Here is a 22,680-nt window from a genome sequence, read left to right on the forward strand (position 1 = left end):
ATCGTTTTCCATTCCTGAGAGGGATATTATATGACTAACTTAATCAGCTAAAATTAGACTTTGTGTAGAACTTACTCAGTGTTATTTTTTAGAGTCACATTTGTTTTAAGAATGTTCTGTGTCCCTGCCTTATATCTCTTCCCTCTCTATTTACATTGTCAATTGCTTTATAGAGTTAGAGGTTGCCTCCTGTCTCCCTATAGTTCCTGTCTTATTCCTTTGCTCAAAGCATTCTTTACTTGCCTGTAACATTATGTAATCTTTATATAAATCCCATCTGTCCTTCAGAGTTTTGCTCAAATTCCCTTTTTCACTGATCCACTAACAGTAATCTTACCCTCTCCTGTAGTCCTGTAATAATATTATTATTTAAATCATTCAACACAAATATTATTCTTTTTTTGCTAATTGTTTATTTTATTTATTTACTTATTTTTTTGAGACAGAGTCTTGCTCTTTCACCAGGCTGGAGTGCAGTGGTGCAATCTCAGCTCACTGCAATCTCAACTTCCTGGGTTCAAGCAATTCTCCTGCCTCAGCCCCCTGAGTAGCTGGGACTACAGTTGCACACCACCAGGCCCAGCTAAGTTTTGTATTTTTTAGTAGAGACGGGGTTTCACCATGTTGGCCAGGATGGTCTCGATCTCTTAAACACATGATCCGCCCACCTTGGCCTCCCAAAGTGCTGGGATTACAGGAATGAGCCACCGCGCCTGGCCGCTAATTGTTTTTTTAATGTGTAGTGTCTTCGCTCTCCACTTTGCATATGTCTTCTTTCTTTCTTGTACAATGTTTGGGTCTGATCCCTGTACATAAGCTTTTAGTAATGAATTGATGAATTAATTGATCTGATACATCTCCCTGTCAAGGTAAAATTTCTGTGATCATGTCTGAAATTCAGATTTATATTAGCCAAACTAAATGGACAAAATGATGATAGCTAGCTAGCTAGATAGATAGATAGATAGATAGATAGATAGATAGATAATCATTAATTAGTTGATTTTTCTCAAGCCAGAGGAATCTAAAAAATTAACTTTCTTTTCCAAAAACTCTCTTTGAAGCAGATGTTGAGAGTATTTCTAAATGTTTGTGAAATTATTGTGATGATCATTTTTTTTTCTGTTTTCAAAGAAACATTTTTAGTAGGTTATATGTGTTCTGTTTCCAATTTACATAACATTTGTATCTACAAGAACGTCCTTTCTGCACCTACCATTCCTCAGATTCTTGCAGCTTAAAATATTGAGTATTCCAGGATATCATATTTTGGTAGTGTGTCTTGAACCCCATCATGTGCAACGATCACCACTGTCTAGTTCCAAACATTTTCACCACTTCCAGAAGGAAGCCCCTACCCATTAACCAATCACTCCCTATTCCTCCCAGTTTCTGGAAACCACTTTTCTTTTTTTCTCTGCATTGCATATTCTGGATATGTCATATAAATAGAATCATACAACATATATCCTTTTGTGTCTGGTTTCTTTCACTTAGCATAATGTATTACAAGTTCATCCATATTATAAAATATATCAATATTTTATTCTCTTGTGTTACTGAATAATCACCTGGCTTTTACAAACACATGTTTATAGTCACAAACATCTTTATAATCGTGGTGAACTCATGATTATCCTGCAGGAGAAAAGAAATGGAATGAATAATGCATATTTTGCTTCTGTTTGGTTGTGACCTATTAGACATTTTTAAATTCTTCTCACTAACCTTTGTTCTTTTTTCCCCTTGAAGAAACTTAGAATGACAAAAATCAAGAGTTGTGCTCATTATTATTAATGCATACTTGTTTGTAGTGACATCCTTTATGTGTTATGTATGATAACCTTTCTAAAAACTTGGTCTCTGGTCATTAAGCTTATATTTGAGTGTCTGCCATGGGCCAGGAGAAGAGCTAGGGGCCATGAAGATTACATTGGACATCCCAGACACAATCTCTGCCCCCATGGACATCACATATATATATAAAAAATAAAGAATAATAAGAACATTTGATCAGTATAAAAATAGACATAGTAAATTTTAGCTTTAAAATGTATAAAGTTATTTCATGTTCTTTCATAAAAGGAAAAACAATTATAGCTGTCATCCTACAAACTAAAACTATACATCACATAGATCAAGATGAATTTATTTGAGGCTTGAGAGAGCCAGAGGGAATAAATGTATTATCCTGGCAACAGCCAATTTTTAAAGCTATAAATGGAAACATTTTATTTAAAGGTATAAATGGAAACATAAATATCTAAGATTAACTCAAGCTATACTTAAGAGAGAAGAAGTCCAGAAAAACCTTGAATAAATTATGTTGTAGCTCAAAGTCTTTTTATTTGGGTTTGGCAATGGTCATAGAATTTTTACACACAATGAAATAACTAAATCCCAACTAGGCCTTCACTCCTTAGCATCTGACATGCAGATCTAAATAGCTATTGGACATCATCACAGGCACCTCAAACTCAGTATATGCCAAACCATAATACCTCATCCTTTGCAAATCTGATCTGATCCTACTCTTGTTATGTCCTTATTTCCGTGATTAGTATCCAGTCATTCAGGTGTCCAGGCCAATAGATGAATATTCTTTCTCCCTTTCTCTGTCTCCGTCTGTCTCTCTCTCTCTCTCTCACTCACTCTATCTCTATCAATCTTTTTCTTCCCTATACCCCTACTCATCTCTCACATTCAGTCAACGACTTCTTTTGACTCTTAAATGTTTCTGAAATCTAGCTACTTTGTCCTACTTTAGTTCAGGCTCTCATCATTTTTCGCCAAAATTATTTCAGTAGCTTCCCAATTAGACTCCCTGTCCCCAGTCATAGCTCCCTCAGATCTGTTTTCTACCTAACATGTTCTGTCAGATGCATCCCTTTATTTCCCATGCTATTCCTTCTGCCAGAATGTCCTTAGTAACTCATTCTTCAAGATCGAACTTATCACTTCCCTTATAAAACTTCTGTAAGTTCCTTTGGCCATTCAGCTTATCCCACCACTAATATTATCTGACAAATTCCATCACTTTCCTTAACCTCTCCTGCACAATTTTGTAATAACATTTACTATGGCATATTTAATTTTTACCATTACGGAAGAATGGTCATAGTCAATTTTCAGAGGGATAGAATGGACCAAAGTAATAGTAATGAAACCTTTAGAATGTAGGTTTATCTTGGTGAGATTTACATTCATACTTCACAAAGCCAGGAGAGGCAGTTGGTTATTCTATGATCATTCTGAAAATAGTTCTGTAAAACTACATATAGGGATGGTGGAAAAGCCATAATTTGGCGTGATAGTTCGGAGTTTTGTAGTTTGCTCATATTCTCACTCTCACTTCAGCTCCAGCTTTCACCAGCCACTGCTTTCCTGAATCCTGTTTGATAAGGGACCCTCAAGTAGTCATATTTACTTGTACCACACTCTCTCTTGATTGAGCAGATTCTGTTAATTGCTGGCTCTGCTCATGTTTTGCTAAGGGTCATGTGTGATCATGGTTTTCCCTTTAGTGTGGCCATGTGCTATATTGAAGCTTATAGAAGCTTTCCAGACCAGCCTTTCTCTCTTGCCACTGTTCATTTTTTTTTTTTTTTTTTTTTTTTGAGAGGGAGTCTCCCTCTGTCGCCAGGCTGACATTCAGTGGCGCAATCTTGGCTCACTGTAACTCCACCTCCCAGTTTAAAGCGATTCTCCTGCCTCAGCCTCCTGAGTAGCTAGGACTACAGGTGCATGCCACCATGCCCAGCTAATTTTTTATATTTTTAGTAGAGACGGAGTTTCACCATGTTGGCAGAATGGTCTTGATCTTTGACGTTGTGATCTGCCCACCTCAGCATCCCAAAGTGTAGGATTACAGGCATGAGCCACCACGCCCGGCCTGCCACTGTTCACTTCCTTAAACAGGTTTCATTTCCTTTATCAGGAAGTTGAAACTTAAACTATAAACATTTGCCTCGGAATACAAACAGAAGACTTCAACTGACCTTTCTGTAAGAATAAATATTGTAAGCCCATGTATGCAATCTCATCTTCTAGCGCAGGAGATGGGACTGATAACTCTTTCCTAAGGCATTCTTTCTGTAATATACAGAAAATAGGAAGAAAGAAATCTGATTGAGTAGAACAGCAGGAAAGGGGATAAAAAAGATTACACGCAGAATTCTTCCTGCATAACTCTCATCTGAACAAACTTCTGGGTTGTTGCTAGTTTCTATTTACACACTTGAAAAGGGAAATGTGGTAGGTCAGCATTCCGTCTTAGGAAAACTAAGGTGATGACAGATTGCCGAATGTCAGAGTCATGTGGTGTTTCTTGGTATTATATCAAGTAACTGCTCCCAGTCTTCAGCACAGTAAATCTACTGTCCAAATAGCTGTGAACTTAGTTTCAGCTAAGTAAAATGGAGACTATAGTACACTTTCAGAGGAGGAAGAACTTGAAAAAGAAATGTATTCTCAAACTCTGTTCCTTTGGTTATTGACTCTATTAGTTTCCTGAGGCTGCTACAACAAATTACCACAAAATGGGTGGCTTACAACAATAGAAATGTAATTTTCTCAGTCCTAGAAACCAGAAATCCAAAATCAAGGGATCAGCAGGGCCACACTCCCTCTAGAGGCTCTAGGGCCACACTCTGCCTCCTCCAGTTTCTGGTGGCTGTCAGCATTTCTATGACTGCATGTCTCCAATCTCTGACTCTGTCTTCGCCTGGCCTTCTCCTCTGTTGTCCGTGTCAGTCTACCTCTGTGCACCTTTTAATGGATTTCGGGCCCACGTGGATAATCCAGGATAATCTTATCTTGAGATCCTTAACTTAACAACATCTACAAAGACCCTTTCTCCAAACAAGATCACATTCACAGGTTCTGGGGATTAGGACATAGACACACATTTGGGAGGCTACCATTCAACCTGCTACATTAATTCACATTTTAAAAAAACAAGAAGAAGAAAGAAAGAAAGAAAACCCTAACTTGTTCTTGATCACCATAATATCCGACAGCTATTATGTTCTTTTCTATTTCCAAGAAGAATCATAATCTATATGACATTAAAATTGATCTTTGTAACACTTTGCTACCATTTTAGGTAATAGTATCCTATTCTCTTAAATCACATGCCTCTACTTACTCTAATAATGTAATCTTTTCTATTACTAGGGACATGTGGGTGTGCCAGGACTAAGAGGTGCCACTGGACAACAAGGACCCCCAGTATGTTTTGAAAGCATTATTTCTAAAATTAACATTAATATAACTTATTTGGTTTCTGCTTCATATGTGATTTTTATTTTGGTTTCTACTAAAGGGCGAGCCAGGTGACCAGGGTGAACAAGGACTAAAAGGAGAGAGAGGATCTGAAGTAAGTTTAAATTATTTAAGACAATTTGAGATTTATAGTTAGCAGTTTTAGAAAGCAGGAGCACAAGAAGTTGCTATTTATTATAATTCAAATTATGTAGAATATGGATCACTGTAGGTCTCTAAATAAGGTGTTTTTCAATAATTATGCTAATACAAAATTATTGATTGAGTCCTTTGTTTTGACTATCATCCAAATTTTTCTTTACCAGAAGCCTATTCTGGCTTTGTGAAAATTGCCTAAGTTGTCTCAAATTAATAATATGTTCTTGAGGTTTCAAGCAGAAATACCAACAAGACTTTAAACTAATATTATAAGGTAAAGAAACATATCAGTCAAACCTATATGATTGTTGTAGAAAGTATTAAAGAAAAAAATCATTAAATGATAATTGTTAAAGCATGGTAAGGAAGACTTGGTTTACGACCATTGCAATGGGTATAGTGCCCACTGCAATGGGATTTTGCAGCGGGGAGGAGAGATTGGACTCCGCTCCAAATATAACATGGGCAAGTAGGAATTCATAACAAAGGAAGAGATTGAGTATGAGTGAATGGAAAATTACTTAAGAGGAAACACCAGGGGCAAGGGGAATTTTGGTTAAACCAACCTAACAAGATTTTTGCTGAAGACAGGCCAAGTTCATCAGACATCAACTGCAGGATAATCAGACATCAGCTGGGGGATGGTAGAGGATGAGGAATCCAATTAGATATCAAATATCAAGAGTGATCAGATATCAAGAGTGAAGGTTCTTGCCAACCTGACTTGGCAGAGTTTGTTGCTAAAACTGGATTTTACAAGGAAGTACATGGAGGGCCTAGAAGATTCAGAAGCCTGACTAAAGTTCAACCAATTAAAGAATCATTGTCATAAGAGTGGAAAAAGTTGTTTATGTGACACAGACTCATAATTGGTTTAAAAGATGTTTTTTCATAAGGCAAATCAAGTATCTGTCAAGCAAACTAAAAATCTGTTGGTTTACTGAATTTAGTCTTCTCTTTCCATGTGGCCAGATAGACATTTCCTCAATCTTACATAGCAAGCGGCTTTGTCATGTACACCTTCAATTCATTACTGCCCTGTTTTTCAGGCATTCTGACTTCACATGCTGTTGATTTCAGATTAAATTCTTAAGAAAGTGTGCTCTAGAGTTAATAATAAATTAGATGAGAATAGATAAAAAGTGGCAAATTTGAGATTGTGTTTCTCCTGATTTGTTAAGCAGTCTTCACCCATACTTGTGTTTTCCACTTATGGGAGTAAGTAATAAAATGGGGTTGAATCAATTATGTTAAATAAGCATTCACTTACCTAGAACCCATTTTGAATAGCCTTGGCATCTATTCAGTCACTTTCTGTTAGGTTCTCTAATAAATAATATTAATAAATAAAAATATCCTATCAAAGATAATCCTAAACAAGAAAAAAAGCAGAGAAAGAAGATAGTTAACTCATTCACTTGAATTTTTAATATCCAAATTGGAAAAAGTCATGGAAAACATTGGAAACCTGGAACACTGCTACTGCTGTCATGCTCATATTTGCAATAAGTGCCTAAGGATGCAAGTGCTATCCGGCATTTGATCCTAAAATGTCTACTTTTTTACAATTAATGTTTTCATATTTACAGGTTTTCTTTTTCCATCTTGAGAGATCTCAGGAATAAGAATTTTCTGATGCTTATTAGCATATGTTAAAATTATGCTGATGAATATCAAACATTCTTACTAGTCAACTGCCTCTCTAGCCTACATGGTCAGCTCTGCATATTGGAGCTGAAAGATGCTAAGAAGCCATAGTTTAATTTCTGTATAATCCAGGTGAGCTAGTTCTTTCCTACTTTGGGGAATACTGGCATACAACCCAAGGACACATTAAAAAGCCTCTTAGAATTTAAAAAAGTATTAATTGCTATAAGAATAACGACTGACTGTGTATTATTCACTAGGGACACCTTCAGTGGCCAGATGGGTCCTGTCCAATTGCTGTCATCTTGTTTTTGCAAAGCTTTAAATTTATTTTTTAGATTGGAAATGGCCCTTTAAAATCATCTGGATAACCCTCTCAATTTTCAGACGAAGAAATTTAAATCCCAGATAGATTATGAGTTACCTAAAATCACAGAACCATTTAGCAACAGAAGCAATACTAGAAACTTTATTTCCTAGCTCCTGTTATTATGCAGAAGCCTATTACTTATAATCTTTTAAAAATTAAGTAAAATATGATTAATTTAACGTAACCATTCAATTCATTCATTGGACATAAGGCTGTGGGCAGCTGTAAAGAAAAAGTTAGAGCAAGTCAAAACCAATTGCAGAACCACTATATTTTTAAAAAGATTTATAATGCAAATGTGAGCAAACTGTCCTATAATGACTCTCAAAGACCAAAACTCAAGCCAAAACCTTTTTTCTCCCAAAACAAAATTCCAGATTTCAATGAATTGAAATTTCTTGGTTAAAAAAGAGAAAATCATTTTTGCTTAACTTTCTAAATCTTTTTGCTTTATAAAGCTGCCTTCTCAAAGAGTATTAGAACTAGTGAAGTATCTAGGTAACTGTCCTTCAGCCTCATTTAAACAAAAAATAACAAGGGTTTGGATTGATATTGCATATTAAAAAGTATTTCCCTTATCAAAAGAATTAGATTGCTTTCTCTAGTAGTCTGTGAGCCAGTATAGTCTCAACGAACGGAAGCCTTTTAAAATGGATCCGATTTCAAATGGGCCACTATACATATTTTTTAGTGCTACCCAGGCAAAAAAGAAAGCACAATTTTATATGTACTGTATATCTAATCCATTGACTGCCTTTAACTCCATTCACTCAAATATCCTACATTTGATTAGAGTTTTCTCCATTCGCTCACTTCTCAAATTTGGAGTTACAGATAGTAGGGAAGATGGGTGGAAAATAAGTTCAGTTTTCAGTCATCATCTGTTCACACTAGTGTCCCCTGAAATGCACATCATCCCTTTTGGCCCGCAGTTGCTATCATCACACCGTGTTGGCATCTACCTTGGCCCTCCTGGCAGAAGTACTTTGTCCTATGCTGGCATGTGCAGCTATTTTCTCATCTCAGGTACAAGACTTCCTCAGGCCTCTAACGGCCATCTTCTTCTGTTCTTGGTCACATATAAATAACATTCTCTGCTCCCCACACCATACAGGCTTCTTGGAGGACTCAGAAAGGCATTCTTAAGCCCACTGTTCTACACATCTCATGCAGAGATTTTTACTCTAATTATGACACTCAGTATACTTTATGTGGACTTCTCAATGAGGATTTTAGTCTTCCTAGGCATCACCTCTGCACCCAGATCCCCAAACTTATCTGAGAGCACAAGTGTTTCTCTCTACCCTTTGAAAGACTCAAGAGCAGGCAGGGCATGGTGGCTCACATCTGTAATTCCAGCACTTTGAGAGGCCGAGGTGAGCACATCACCCAAGGTCAGGAGTTTGAGACCAGTCTGGCCAACATGGCAAAATTCTGTCTCTACTAAAAATACAAAAATTAGCCATGTGTGATGGCGCATGCCTGTGATCCCAGCCACTTGGAAAGCTGAGGCAGGAGAATCATTTGAACCTGGAAGGTGGAGGTTGCTGTGAGCTGAGACCATGCCACTGCACTCTAGCCTGGGTGTCAGAGTAAGACTCTGTCTCAAAAAAAAAGGGAAAAAGAAAGGCTCAAGGACAGCATTAGGGACAAAGCGTTCTTTTCAGAGATCGCTATCAGTATCTAATAGTCTTGCTTCTCGTTTGCTGCTGCTTTTCTTTTTCCCTGACTTGAGGATATTTATTCCCTTATGTGAGAAAAACTGTTACTTTATTATTTTAAATCTATTCTTTACAGCATAATTTTATTATTTGAGTACTTTCTAACAAACCTTGGTTTTTAACTTAAAGATAGACTTTTAATATTTAGGACTCAGGCTTTTGTATTTAAAAAACATGATTTTGAAAGTGAAAATATATTTTTTTCAAACTGTTACCTCTATTATGAGTTTTGCTGGACTATTTTGAAATTCATAAGCCAAGGAAAAGTCTATTTTGAAAATCAAAAGTATAGAACAGATATATCTCTTTGCATAAAAAGAAATACTGTAAAGGAAAAATACAATGATTAACATAATTGCATATTATCATGACTCATATGCTATTTAATAAGTGTTATTTAAGATGACTGAAATTACAACTTTTTTCTAATATTTAAAGGAGTCTTTGTTTATTTTACTTTTTTATTGTGTTAGGAAAGACATATTTTACTTATAGGGATCGTATGCTCTAGAAATGTGCATATTTTAATTAAACCTAGGTCACCAACTGTCCCACTTTCTGATTTCCTCATTTTTAGAAACATTTTGCATTAGTGACTTCTAAGACTAGTACAAGTTTTCAAAGTTGAAAGTACAACCCACAATCCTTATATCTTTCTGTTATCAAATCCTTAAAAATTTAGATTTTTATCTCTTAGAGAAGATCCTCTTTGTCTCTGTGACAACATATACTATTTCTTCATAAAATGTTTAAGCTCATTGTCAAAAAACATAACATGTCTTAAAGTTGTTTCTTTGTTATTGTTGTTAAACTGAATCTTTAGCACAATTTGTCTTCAAAATTGAATAACTTAACATCTTATTTTAGTGGGATTATCCTGTTTATGAGAACTTCTGATGATTTCTGAGAAATGTGTCTGGTAATGACAATGTGATTGTTTTTCTTATTTGTGAACCAAATCACTCTTTTCACATTTTCTTCTTTAAATACTTTTAGAATATCATCAGAACAATGGCATGATTTGCAAAAGCAAAGTTCCTAACTATCCTGGCAGAGCTATTACTGCTGAATCAATTATGACTTAAAACATCTCACACATTGAAAAACAAACAGTTCCGTGGGAAATAAATATCTTTTCCTTGAATCACAAGTATGCTCTTCTCTGTTCTTCCAGAGAAGCACATTTTAGGCTATCAGTTCATGTTCCTCTTACCACACTATAAGTGCCTTGCAAGGAGGAACTTTGCCTTTGCCTTCCAAGCACGTAACAGAGTCCCTGATACATGATACTCAATAAATGTTTACTGAATTGAGTAAGTTAGTGGCCATTTTCAAAAGGAGGTCAAGGCCCTTCCTGAAATAGGGACATTTATTAAATAATCTTTTCAGTTCCTTTTAGAAGTACGATTTAAATTCTTAAATCATATAATTTAGAGCTGCAAGGAAATTCCTAGATGATCTTGTCAAAGTTTCTCATTTTCAGATGAAGAAGCTGACTCCCAGGAAAATTAAATGGCCATCCCCATGATATACAACTAGTTTGTGCTAGTTCTTGCTGCGCATCCAGGTCTCAGTGTTCTTTTCTATGGCTTCAGTTTAAGTAAGTTTATTATAGTCCATTGACAGCTGTTCTTTCCATTTTTAGGGTCATAAGGGGAAAAAAGGAGCTCCTGGTCCTTCTGGAAAACCTGGGATTCCTGTAAGTAACAGGACTCTTTTATCTTTCTTGCTTTCTAAATGGAACTGGCAAGTTTAGCAAGCAGAAGAGTTTGGGGCCAATTGTGTCATCATGTTGGATAAATCAGATTGTCTTTTTAAAAAAAATTAAACCCATGCTGGAACACGGAGGGAACAAAATATAACCATTAACTTAAAACCAAACTTACTGTTTAAATATAAGTCCCTGCAGTTGGAGGATGCTATTCTCCTGAAGCCCTCCCTGTTATGAAGCCCTCCCTATGGACTCATGCTTCTGACAGTGAACCACTGAAAAACAGGGAACTTAGAATCATAACATGAATGGTGACAAAGGTCAGAGATCTTCAAGCATAATTAAAATGACATGAGCTAGATTTTAATTAGAGGACTCAGCCTCTCATTCTCTAGTCAAATAAAAAGTCTTTAAAAAATGTTAATCTTTTCATCAAAGACAAAGATCAATTTTTACCTTGCCATCAATTTCCTCTTCTAGCCAGGCAGATATATATAGACTGTTTAGCAAAGACTTCTGATTTCTCCTAGCCAAGGATTAGATGACTGCTTTGGGTGACCTCTATTGCTTTGAAAAAAAAAAATGAGAGAAAATGAATATAAATTATAAGCACACTCAGATCAGAGATCCTTACATATAAAATTCAGTTGCCCAAGGGTAGAAACAAAATGTTCAGACCTTGCTTCAGTCATATAATTATCTGATTCAAAGTGGCAGCTAAAAAGCCATAATTTATTTATTGGGAAAATAACACAATTCAAGGTTTGGCAAATGGGGAATGATAGCCTGTATCCTAAGCTGACAAGTGCATATAGCTAACCTTTTCTCCACAGTTATATAAAATATTGGTTGACACAATGAGAAATAGCAGGGAATTACACTAAGGCCCATTAAGTTACACAGTAAATTGCTGATTATCTTGGCATTTTTGTTTGGGGAACTTTTAAAGACTTTTAAACTTTTAAAGGTATCTGTTGAATCCAAATAGTAAATTGTTAAAGAATCCAGGAAACAGGAAAATTTGTCCTAAAGCAGAATATGAAAATGTTAACTTCCCCAATTCAATAAATAAAAAAGTGTTTGTCATCTTAACATCTTTTCAGCATATCTACAATCCAAATAATTTTTAATTATCAAGGGACTTCAAGGCCCACCTGGACCAAAAGGCATACAAGGATACCATGGAGGAGATGGCATTTCAGGAAACCCTGGAAAAGTTGGGTCACCAGGAAAACAGGGACTTCCTGTGAGTAGTATGGATATCTCTTTGCTTATTATTTCTTATGTATGTGTCTCCTTGCTGACCATAGATATTTTGGCTATTTTAGTTTTGGCATTGGCTCTGATTAATCAATTCATTTCTTTAATAGTTATTTTTCAGTTGCATATAGGATTTCCAGGAAATGTCAATAGTTACATTCTCTTCAGTATTTTATATCTACTAACTCATGATATTAATATTTCCTGCCATTTTAAAAATATAAAAGCTGTTAAAGAAGAACTATAAAGAAACAAAAATTTAAGAACTACACAACCTGGCTGTACTTTGAGTTTATCAAATGTTTTAAGCCACCTTTGGAACATTTAGGCCTGGACAGTAACTCAAGGCAGGTTCTTTGAAAAATCATTTTCCCTTTACTTTTATATCCTCAGTATTTTACAAGAATTGTGTGAATATTTTCTCTATGTTCATCTAATTCACTCATTGTGATAGGTCCATCAGCTGTTTCTCTTCTAACTGATGTGTAGTTCTTCACGCTATATATTAACTATATTTTAACTACCAGAAGAACTTTTGGTAGAATAGCAAATCCATGTCTAAAATATGCATCTATTCCTGTGAGGACGATCACAGCTAGCTCTAACTGGTCCCCTAAGGAGCATTGCTGTGTTGGGAGCTCAGTGTTAGCCTCTACTTTTGGCAGGTTTGGCAGTCACCAGGGGTGGTAGCCAAATCAGCCTTGGTGAAGAAAAGTCCACATTGTTGGATTTGTGCCAGTGGGCCCATTGAGCAACCACCATGATTATTATGGAAAAAAGTAATGTGATAATGTAAATTCCCTCTTATTTTTATGCAGATTTCTATCTTATTTATTTGATGAGAAATTTAAAAATCGTATTTTTGTTTTTGCTTAGCTATTTTCCTTCTTTCCTTCCCTAATGTCATCCTAATTAAGACATTTTTATTCCAGGTTGTTTTTATTTTAAACATTAGAAATAAACACATACTTTTAAGAATACAGTAAAACTTACCTTTTAAATTTCTATTTGGATATGACTATCTATTGATTTGTTGTTCTTTTCTTAGGTAATAAGTCAATCCTGTTGTTTATTCAAATCTAGAATGGTGCTATACCTAAACTCAAATACAAACTAATATTCTTTTTCACTACAATCAGTTATCTTATTTGTTTAAAAAATGAAATGACTTATTATTTCACTAATAAACATATAGTCAGATTCTCTGAAAATATGACTACTGCTAGGAAGCCTTAACATGGTTTCTATTTGTTTTGGAAGAAACATATCAGAGCCTCACAGCATCAGGTTAAGGGCCTAGAAAACTTAGCCAGGCTGAATTTTTAATTAAAATAAATATTGTATAGACTTTTGCTAGTAGTATCAGTCTAGTTAAAAGAGATTCATTTGCTATCCCAGTCTTAAAGGGAGTTCATGCACTGGGCTTCCATCTTGATGCTAATCTCCAGACTCACCATGTGATAGTCTTATAATGAGATTGTGAAATTTTTCAAATACAACAGTAAAACCCGTTGAATTGGTCTGAGAGTCTATATTTTTGTGGATTAAGTTTTACTGGGAAATGTTATAGTGAATCTTTTCCTATTGCTTTTAGTAAGATTTTTGAGAATTCAAACAAGGAAAACCACATGTGAAAATATGTCATATTTGTTGCTGCTATACACAAGTATAATCATGGAGGTGGGGTGGATGGACCCAATAGTTTATAAGGCTAAATAGCAAATTGTAAGTACTAGTAGTAGTAAATACATTTATTTAATAATGCATTATTAGTAATTAACTTATTAATTAATAGGATCAGGAAGTCATTTGTTCTCAGGCTAAAATACTGCTAATCCAGATATTAATTCCCTATGTGGATAATAGAAACCAGTATCCTACATATGAGTTTAAGAAAAATTTCAGCTGTTCTATTTATGAGTTACTCATCAGAACATTAGTGACACATCAAAGTCATTAATTACTTTTTACTTAGGTCATTTAATGGTTCATTGTGACAAATAACTTCTTTATAGCAATATGTAATACCTAGAGGTCCCTCAAGAAGGACTGAAAATTCCGTGGAATGAAAACATTGATATAGATTATAAAATTATGGGCCATTTTCTCTTGAGATCAGATATTGTGGAAATCTGAATGGCCTGTTTACACATTTTGTCTGTGCTTTCTGGACCTGCTAGGTAGCCTAGTCTCAATATATGCCATTTTTATCTAGGAAAATTGTAGTATGGCACTGATTATCTGTTGCTTGTTTCTAGCAGGAAAATAGACATTTTCTAACAACTCTACATTTTTCTTCAATATTGAGGTAATACTTAAAGGACAGTAATTCAATGGCTAAGAGAAAACCAATACAAAAAAATACTGAATTAACACAGATAAAATGTTGATTTCATTCAATGCCACTCTAAACCTTATTCCTAGAATCTGTCACACTAGTTTTATTTGCTGTGTAGGCAAAGGCTCATTTCTGAAATCAAAACCCTGGCTCTATCTAGAATACACAAGAATGAGGGGGTCTTAAGGCCAGATAATGAGGCTGTTAGCATTCTAGAACCCAATTAGGACTTTGGGATATTAGCCAAACCTGTTTGGTTTAAACAAAAATCTACTCTAGCTAACCTAAGCAGAAAACAAATTATAAGATAGAAATTGGGTTGCTTAGAGAATCAGCTAAAAAGCTTGAAATCCAGGGTCAAAAAACAGTCTGAAATTAAGGATTTCTCACAACAGAACACCCCAGGCAAGAAGTAGTCTAGTTAGGATGCCACCAATGACATTGGCACCAGTCAACACCATTGGAATCTCGGTGCCAATGCTACTGTGCTATGAATAATTTCTAAACTGTCATACCTCTTCATGCCACTTTTCAAGATTCAAAGACCTGAATGAGATTGTCTAGTAATTTGACCTATATCACCTACCAGAGTCCTGGATGCCAGAGGAGGCAAAAAAAAAGTCTTTTGACTTTGGCTTCTTTTATTTTTAGGGTTTTCTACTCCCTCTGTTTGTCCTTTACCTTAGGTACAGAGTTGTTAGGATAATCATATTAATGATTTTATGGCATATTATTAACCTTCAGTTTTTGCATGGACCTACTCTTAGGCTGACTTCCTTTCATCCCCACTCTCATTGCCGTCTCCCTAAGATAGCCCACTATTTTGTAGGTTTTAATGTATATTTTTATCTGTTATATGTTTTTCCAAAAATATACTACTGGTATTTATGCCTGTCTTTAATTATGGAAATGATATTAGGCCATTCTGCATCTTATTTTTTTCACTTACAACTGGGATTTAAAGATACATTCATATTGCTATAGGTATACCAGCTCTTTCTCTTCTGACTGACTATAATTCATGCTATGTATCAACTACACAAGAACTTTTGGTAGAATAGCAAATCCATATCTAGAATATGTGTCTACTCCTATGAGGACAATTCCAGCTATTACAGCTCCAACTAATCTCCTAGGGAGCATTGCTCAGTGTTGGCCTCTACTTTTAGCAGGTTTGGCAGTCACCAGGGGTGGTAGCCAGATCAACCATGGTGAAGAAAAGTCCACATGGTTGGATTTGTGCCAATGAGCCCATTGAGCAACCTTATGATTGTTACGGGAAAATGTTGACTGATATCCACTCAAGGTCCATCTTGTTTACCTGATTATTGAGAGCCTACTCTATGGAGGATGCTCTCTGTTAAATATTTACATGGAATATAATTATCTCCATATTGATTCCATTTTGAGAGGTTCATCTAAATTTATCTTCCTCAGACCTCCTTATCATTAGTCTTTCAAACCCATCATTTCCAAGTGCCTGGCCAGCTGGCCAACCTGTTATCCACTGCTCTCTGAATTAGTGTAGATCCACAGTTCTAGACATCTCTCCTTCTAACTATATTGCCTCAAGTTCTACTTACTAGAAAGAGTTCGCTTTACTAACATCTTTCAAGCTGTAATGCAGCCTGCAACTATACGCTTCTGGCTGATGCTGACAATCAATGCAGATGTATCCATAAATCAGGCCTGAGCTTTTTCCTCCTTCATTAACTGATAAAGGGAATTCTCTAGGAAAGCTGAAGGAGCAATGTCAAAGCAATGGGAACAGGTGTCATGGAAATCTGAATTGCCTGCTTACACATTTTGTCTGTGCTTTCTAGACCTGCTAGGGCCACGTTTCAATACATGCCATTTTGATTTAAGAGTAGAATGTTGGGGTATACATTCAATTTTGCAGTTCAGTGGATTAGATTATCACCCAGTTCATAATGTGCAAAACAGAGAACATAGCCATTTCGCATTTCAGGTTCATTCATTCAGTTTCAACCAGAGCAAGCTCAGAGCTGCATTCCAAATGGTAAATTGCATTTGACAGAGAGGGCATGGCCTATGTCCAAAATCTTACAGATACAAGCAGGGTTTCTCTTATGGGAGATTATCAAAGGACCCATATAGCATCTCTACCAGTTACAGAGCCTTCTGATATAATTAGAGTTGCTCAGTTATGAGGTACAAATATTAATAGCATTGTAATTTACACCCTGAATCTGCTACAGAGCCTTTTCTTACTTCAGGGTCCACTCAAAACTAGCAACCTGGCAAAAGACATGAATAGACATTTCTCCAAAGAAGATTTATAAGTGATCAGTAATCCCATGGAAAGATGTACAGCATCGCTACCATTAGGGAAATACAAATCAAAACCAAAATGAGATATCACTTCACACATGTTAGGATGCTATTATAAGACAAAAACAAACAAACAAAAACAGAAAATAACAAGTGTTGGCAAGATGTCAGAGAAATTAGAACACAGTCATGTTACCGCTGGAAATGTAAAATGACACAATACTGTAAAAACCAATATGGTAGTTCCTCAGAAAATTAAATATTGAATTACCATTAATCCAGCAAGTCCACTTCTGGGTATATATGCAAAAGAACTGAAAGCAGGGATGTAAAAGATTTTTAAAAATAAATTTTATTGTATGAATTGAAGATATGCAATAAGAATATATAGGATACCCATAGATAGTAAAAAGACTACTAGAGTGAATCAAATTAACATATTCATCATTAAAGATATTTTTACACCAATGTTCATAGCAGCATTATTCATAATAGCAAGTTAGTAGAAACCACCCAAATGTCTATCAATTATTGAATGAATAAACAAATTGTGACATGCAATGGAATATTTTTCAGCCTTAAAAAGGAATGAAAGTCTGACACACTAAAATGTGGATGAGACTTGAAGAACATTATGCTAAATTAAACAAATCAGACACAAAAGATGAATATTGTGATCTCACTTATATGAGAAATCTATGATACTGGCAAACCCCAAAACTGGGGCTTAGTCAGGAAGGGTTCTTGTCTTCAAGGAATATAGGAAATAATTCAGGAGGGAGTTGACAGAGTAAAGTGAAGGCAAAGAGTATTAGTTCATTCTTGCACTGCTGTAAAGAAATACCTGAGACTGGGTAATTTATAAAGAACAGAGGTTTAATTGACTTACAGTTCTTCAGGCTTTACAGGAAGCATGATGCTGGCATCTATTCAGCTTTTAGGGAGGCTAGAAGGTGAAGTGGGGGCAGACACATCACATGGTGAATGTAGGAACAAGCAAGAGAGAGAAAGAAAGAGTGAGAGTGGAAGGGGTGTTGCCATGTATTTTTAAATAACCACATATTGTGAGAACTCACTATCATAAAAACAGCACCAAGCCATGAGGGATCCAACCCCATGATCCAAACAACTCCCCCCCGGGCCCCACCTCCTGCTTTAGGGATTACGATTCAACATGAGATTTGGGCAGGGACAGATATCCAAACTATATTACAAAGCAAGTTTCTCAGAGCCACAGAGTATAGGAAAATAGCTCTTGCATAGATAGAGCAGGGCTAACTCATAAGCAGAGTATCCCTCATAGATTGCTGGCTAGCTTGCTTTATAGCTATTCCTTGATTATATGTTAAATAAGGGACAAGCTATTCATGAATTTTCTAAAAAGGGGATGGGGCATTCCCAGCACCAAGCAAGGGTTTCCCTCTGCTCTTAAACCATTGAAGGTAACTTCCAAGTATTGACATGGCATTTTTCAACTATCATGGTGCTGGTAGGAGTGTCTTTTAGCATGCTAATAATTTATAATTAGTGTATAATGAGCACTGAGGGCAACTAGAATTCACTTTTTTCACTATTTTGGTTTAAGCTGGTTTTGGTCAGTTTCTTTACTGTACCCTATTTTAACCAGATCCTGTTTTGATCACCAGGGTCATAACCAGTGCTTGGAAAACAAGTCCTGCTGACCTCCTACCTCACCTAGAATAATCAAATTCAGAGAGACAGAAAGTAGAATGGGGCTGCCAGGGTTTGGTGGAAGGGGTAATGGAGAGTTATTGTTTAATGAGTGTAGAGTTTCAGTTCAGGAAAATAAAAAGTTCTGTAGATAAATGGTAGTGACAGTTGTACAGCAATGTAAATGTACTAGTGCCCCTGAAATGCATACCTAATAATGTTTAAAATGATTTTTTAATATATATGTATTTCTTTAATAGATATAAACATATATATTTATATATTAAATGATTGTATATATAGCTCCACAATTTAAAAAAACCAGCATCCTTACAGGTTGCTCAGAAAATGGATTAGAGCAAAACACCCGAATCTGGTATAAGTTGACTCCGAAGTCACAGAGGCTCACCAGAACTATATCTCTTTTATTGTGATGGTCAGTCAGTGCAAAGTACAACAATTTATCTCTACTTTAGAGGAGGTATCCTGATGTGCCCCCAAATGATTGTTCCTGGAACTTCACCCATGAAACTGCCTTTTCAACATTATGGCAGTCAGAGGATCTTGCTTCTGACCTCCAAGCTGTCCTTGATCAAGGCCAAGCTAACTTTGGGAAGAATTTATAGTTTAACTTGAAAGCAAGGATGACAATAGTCCCACCTTAAAAGTATCCCCTTCCTTGCTCAGGGAATCAAAACTGCCTATGTACAACTAATTAAAGCCCACAAGAATAGGATTATGGGAGACACCTGAGCTCTACTAAGATGTAGGTATAGTTTCTATAATTCCTTGCTGCTCAGGAGTCATATGGCCAGAGATTACAAAATAGGTATAGTTTCTATAATCCCAACTTCTCAGGAGTTACATGGCCAGAGGTCACAAGATTTGTGACTTCCCCAATTGCTTCTATAAATAATATCACTATTATAGAACCTAAAACTGGTTTTTCTGAGATATCTTTTTGACTGACTCCACCAGACTCCTGAAACCTGACTCAACTGATCCTGTGTCCCCATCCAGAGGAAACTCAGCACACAAGGACAGTTTTCCACACTCCTGTGATTTCCCCAACCCATCAGCAGCACCAATTCCCTAGCTGCCTGCCCACCAAATTGTATATTAAAACCCTAACCTTTAAGCCGTCAGGGAGATTGATTTGAATGAACACTCCAGTTCTCCCATGTGGGCCAGCCTTGCATCAATTAAACTCTACCACAGTGCTGTAGTCTCAATGAATTTATTTTTGTCTGTGCAATAGGCAGGAAGAACCCATTAGGCCCATTTATCAGGCCCCTGAACTTTTAAATTCTATCCTCTGGTACACCTTTAGGGTGCTTGTTCTTTTCTACTCTCCAAGTCCAGTTTAATAGACCCAAATGATATTTTGTGAGTTATCCAGACTATAAAGATATCTGCTTAGTCTGTTTTGTGACAGAGAAGCAAATTGAGTTGCGTAGCACAAGGTAAGACAGGGAAGGGATACTGCTTTTCTTGCCACATGAAGACAAGAAAACTGCTTCTGATTATCTTTACTGATAAGAATGCAGATAGGAAATATTTTTGCCAGGTTAGTAGCTGCTCTTGCCAGTGGCTATATTGTTTAATAAAGATACCATATCAGAACCTTCAGCTGTAATTGTCATCATCTCCCAACCCATTAAGTTTGTAATACACTACCAGTTTCTTCAAGGTTTATCTGTTGTTTGCTATAGCCAAACACATGAGTTAAATGGATATGGAATATAGTATGAATTACTACTCCTGTATCTTTCAGGTCTTTACAGCAATAATATGTACAATTTTCCACAGGAATGGGAGTAAAATGTACAGTTTTTCACAAGAATGTATTATTACATTAGATTTATTAATGTAATAAATAATAAAGGGGACAGGAAGGGACAGTTGTAGGAACATTCATTTGTATCTTCCCATTGTACCAAAATAGTAAGCTATATAAGTTAGGAAGTTCCACTATGCTCTGAGATTGGAGGTAAGAAAAAAAGCTGAGCTTACAGTCCTTACTGGGCCCACTTGGAAAAGGAATTGGATCAAAACTCCATTTATCACTTGGCCCTCATAAGCTTCCATTCTGACCAGAGTGCCCTAATAATATTTCTTTTTTATTTCCAGGGATTGTCATCAGGTTATAGCTAGTATCTTAACAGCTGTAGAAAGGCTTGGAATTTGTCTTTTCCCAGTGTTCAGTCACCAAGTAAATGACCATAGGTCTCTCTCAAGAATACTTAGGGGATGAGTTATAACATACACCTCTGACCACATTCCAGTGTTTTTTCTCAAAGAGAACCTACCTTCTTCTCAATCAGGGGATTCTGATCTAGGAACTGGCTTGAGACTGAGAACTGAGTGAGAATTCATGAATCCCAAGCACAGGGGCTTAAGTAAAATTTATATCTATAAGACCTACAATTTTTCTACCTATATGTTAATATATTCTAGTACACTATGATATATTCATTTCCTATGGCTCCTGTGTTCAATTAACCATCTCCGCAGATCTTTGCAGGTCAAAACAGTCTGATTTCAGTCCATCCTTATAGCTTATTGTGATAATGCTCCTACCTTCTCTCTGATGGCGAAGCACTGTAACCTGGATTCTACCACTCAGGGATTCCAGTGTTCCCATATATATCAGAGAACCTAATTCCAATGATAGTTCTTAACTATGTGGTAAAGAATGTTCTTTGGGCCCTTCCAGGGGCTGTGGTTAGAGGCTAGCTGATCAGATTGCAGTAAGAATCATTTCCACATTTTCATCTTCCTGAGCTTTTGAATACCTTTCTATTATGAAGGAAGCTGTAGCATTTCAACCTCATTGACTATAGGCCACAATTGAGTCCAGGCTTCAAATTGCCAATCTACTGGACTATTAATGGTGTTCCCAGGCACTTGAGTAGGGGCTACCTCGACAAGCAAGGAAGATTGAGAGGGATTAGAGGTTCAGAGTTCTTAGTCTTGCCTATGTCTGTTCAAATGTCCCCATTTCTTGTCTTGGGGTTCTACTCTTTCTTTACCAGTGCTCTTATCTTAGCATAGAATCTAGCTAGTGAAGATGTATTAATATGCAAATTCTGCAAGCCTTACAGTGGGTTGGGTCCTCAGTCATAACTGCCTTGTGACTACAGGAGACTTTATTCCTGTTCATACCCCTTTGGTAAGGCACTGACCAACAGCTAGAGTAAAGGAGCCTGCTGGGTCATAGAGTAGGATAGAGATTGGATTTCAAAAGGCAAACATATAAAATCCAGCCAACTTGTTTAAAAATTCTCATTTATGCTTGAGTCAATATCAGCAGCCCATTCCAGTATTAGCAAATCACATTTGGTGAAAAAATCAGCCTGTTCTTTTTATATGGCCCATGAGCTAAAAATGGTTTTTACATTTTTTAATGGTAGAAAGTAAAAATCAAAAGAAGAATGTTTTGTGAAAAACATGAAATTTGAATTTTGGTATTTATAAATTATTTTATTGGGACACAGCAACAGAAATTTATTTACATATGGCTACTTTTACACTACAACAGCAGACTTGAATAGTTCACACAGAGACCGTATGGCCCATAAAGTCTAACAAATTTACTGTCTGGCCCTCTTACAGAAAATGTTGGCTGACCTCTGCTCTATTTGTACCATCACACTATTCTTATTACTATAGTTCTGTAGTATGTTCTTACATGTAGTGGGCAAGTCCCCTTTATTTAAACCTCTTTTCTTAAGGTTGATTAGCTAGTTACAGACTTTTATTCCACATAATTTGAGATTCACTTTGTTGAGTTTCTCTAAAAATAAAACAAAAACTGGAATTGTTGTTAGATTTGACTTGAATTTATAGATTTCTTTGGAGAAAATTTGTATCTTATAATTTTAGTTATCTAATATAAAAGCAGGAAATACCTATTTCTATCATTTTCTAACAGAATTTCTTCATAATAGTAATGGCAAAATTCATACAATACTTAGAACATGCCAGGTAACCTAAGTGTTTTAATGTATTAGCAAGTTTAATCCTTACAACCCTATGAGGTAGGCATAATTTTACTTCTTATTTTATAGATGCAGAAATTGAGGCACTGAGAGATTAAGTAATTTCCACAGTCACTAACTACAAAGGCGGTCTAAAACTCCATGTTGTTTGTCTTTATAAATTGGCAGTATTGCTACTCAATAAAGGCTTTGTATATTCTTATTTTTATTCTATTTTCTAGGTAGTTATTACTTATTTAAATAAACAC

General features: G+C 36.0%; 1 protein-coding gene across 6 annotated transcripts in view; it reads left to right on the top strand.

The window, feature by feature from the left end:
- COL24A1 (collagen type XXIV alpha 1 chain) overlaps positions 1–22,680 on the top strand; it is a 379,894-nt gene that overhangs the window by 287,735 nt on the left and 69,479 nt on the right. For all 6 annotated transcript variants that reach the window (XR_004274544.1, XR_004274543.1, XM_032296380.1 and 3 more), the window contains 4 exons: positions 5,176–5,229; positions 5,324–5,377; positions 10,805–10,858; positions 12,009–12,116. Coding sequence is in view for 4 of the 6 variants with exons in the window: in XM_032296380.1 (XP_032152271.1) it covers positions 5,176–5,229; positions 5,324–5,377; positions 10,805–10,858; positions 12,009–12,116 (270 nt within the window). In the remaining 2 variants the exon portion in view is untranslated. The remainder of the gene's footprint in view (positions 1–5,175; positions 5,230–5,323; positions 5,378–10,804; positions 10,859–12,008; positions 12,117–22,680) is intronic.

Source organism: Sapajus apella, unplaced genomic scaffold (assembly GCF_009761245.1).
Source record: "Sapajus apella isolate SASKATOON/1434 unplaced genomic scaffold, GSC_monkey_1.0 scaffold36, whole genome shotgun sequence".
Taxonomy (NCBI): Eukaryota; Metazoa; Chordata; class Mammalia; order Primates; family Cebidae; genus Sapajus; species Sapajus apella.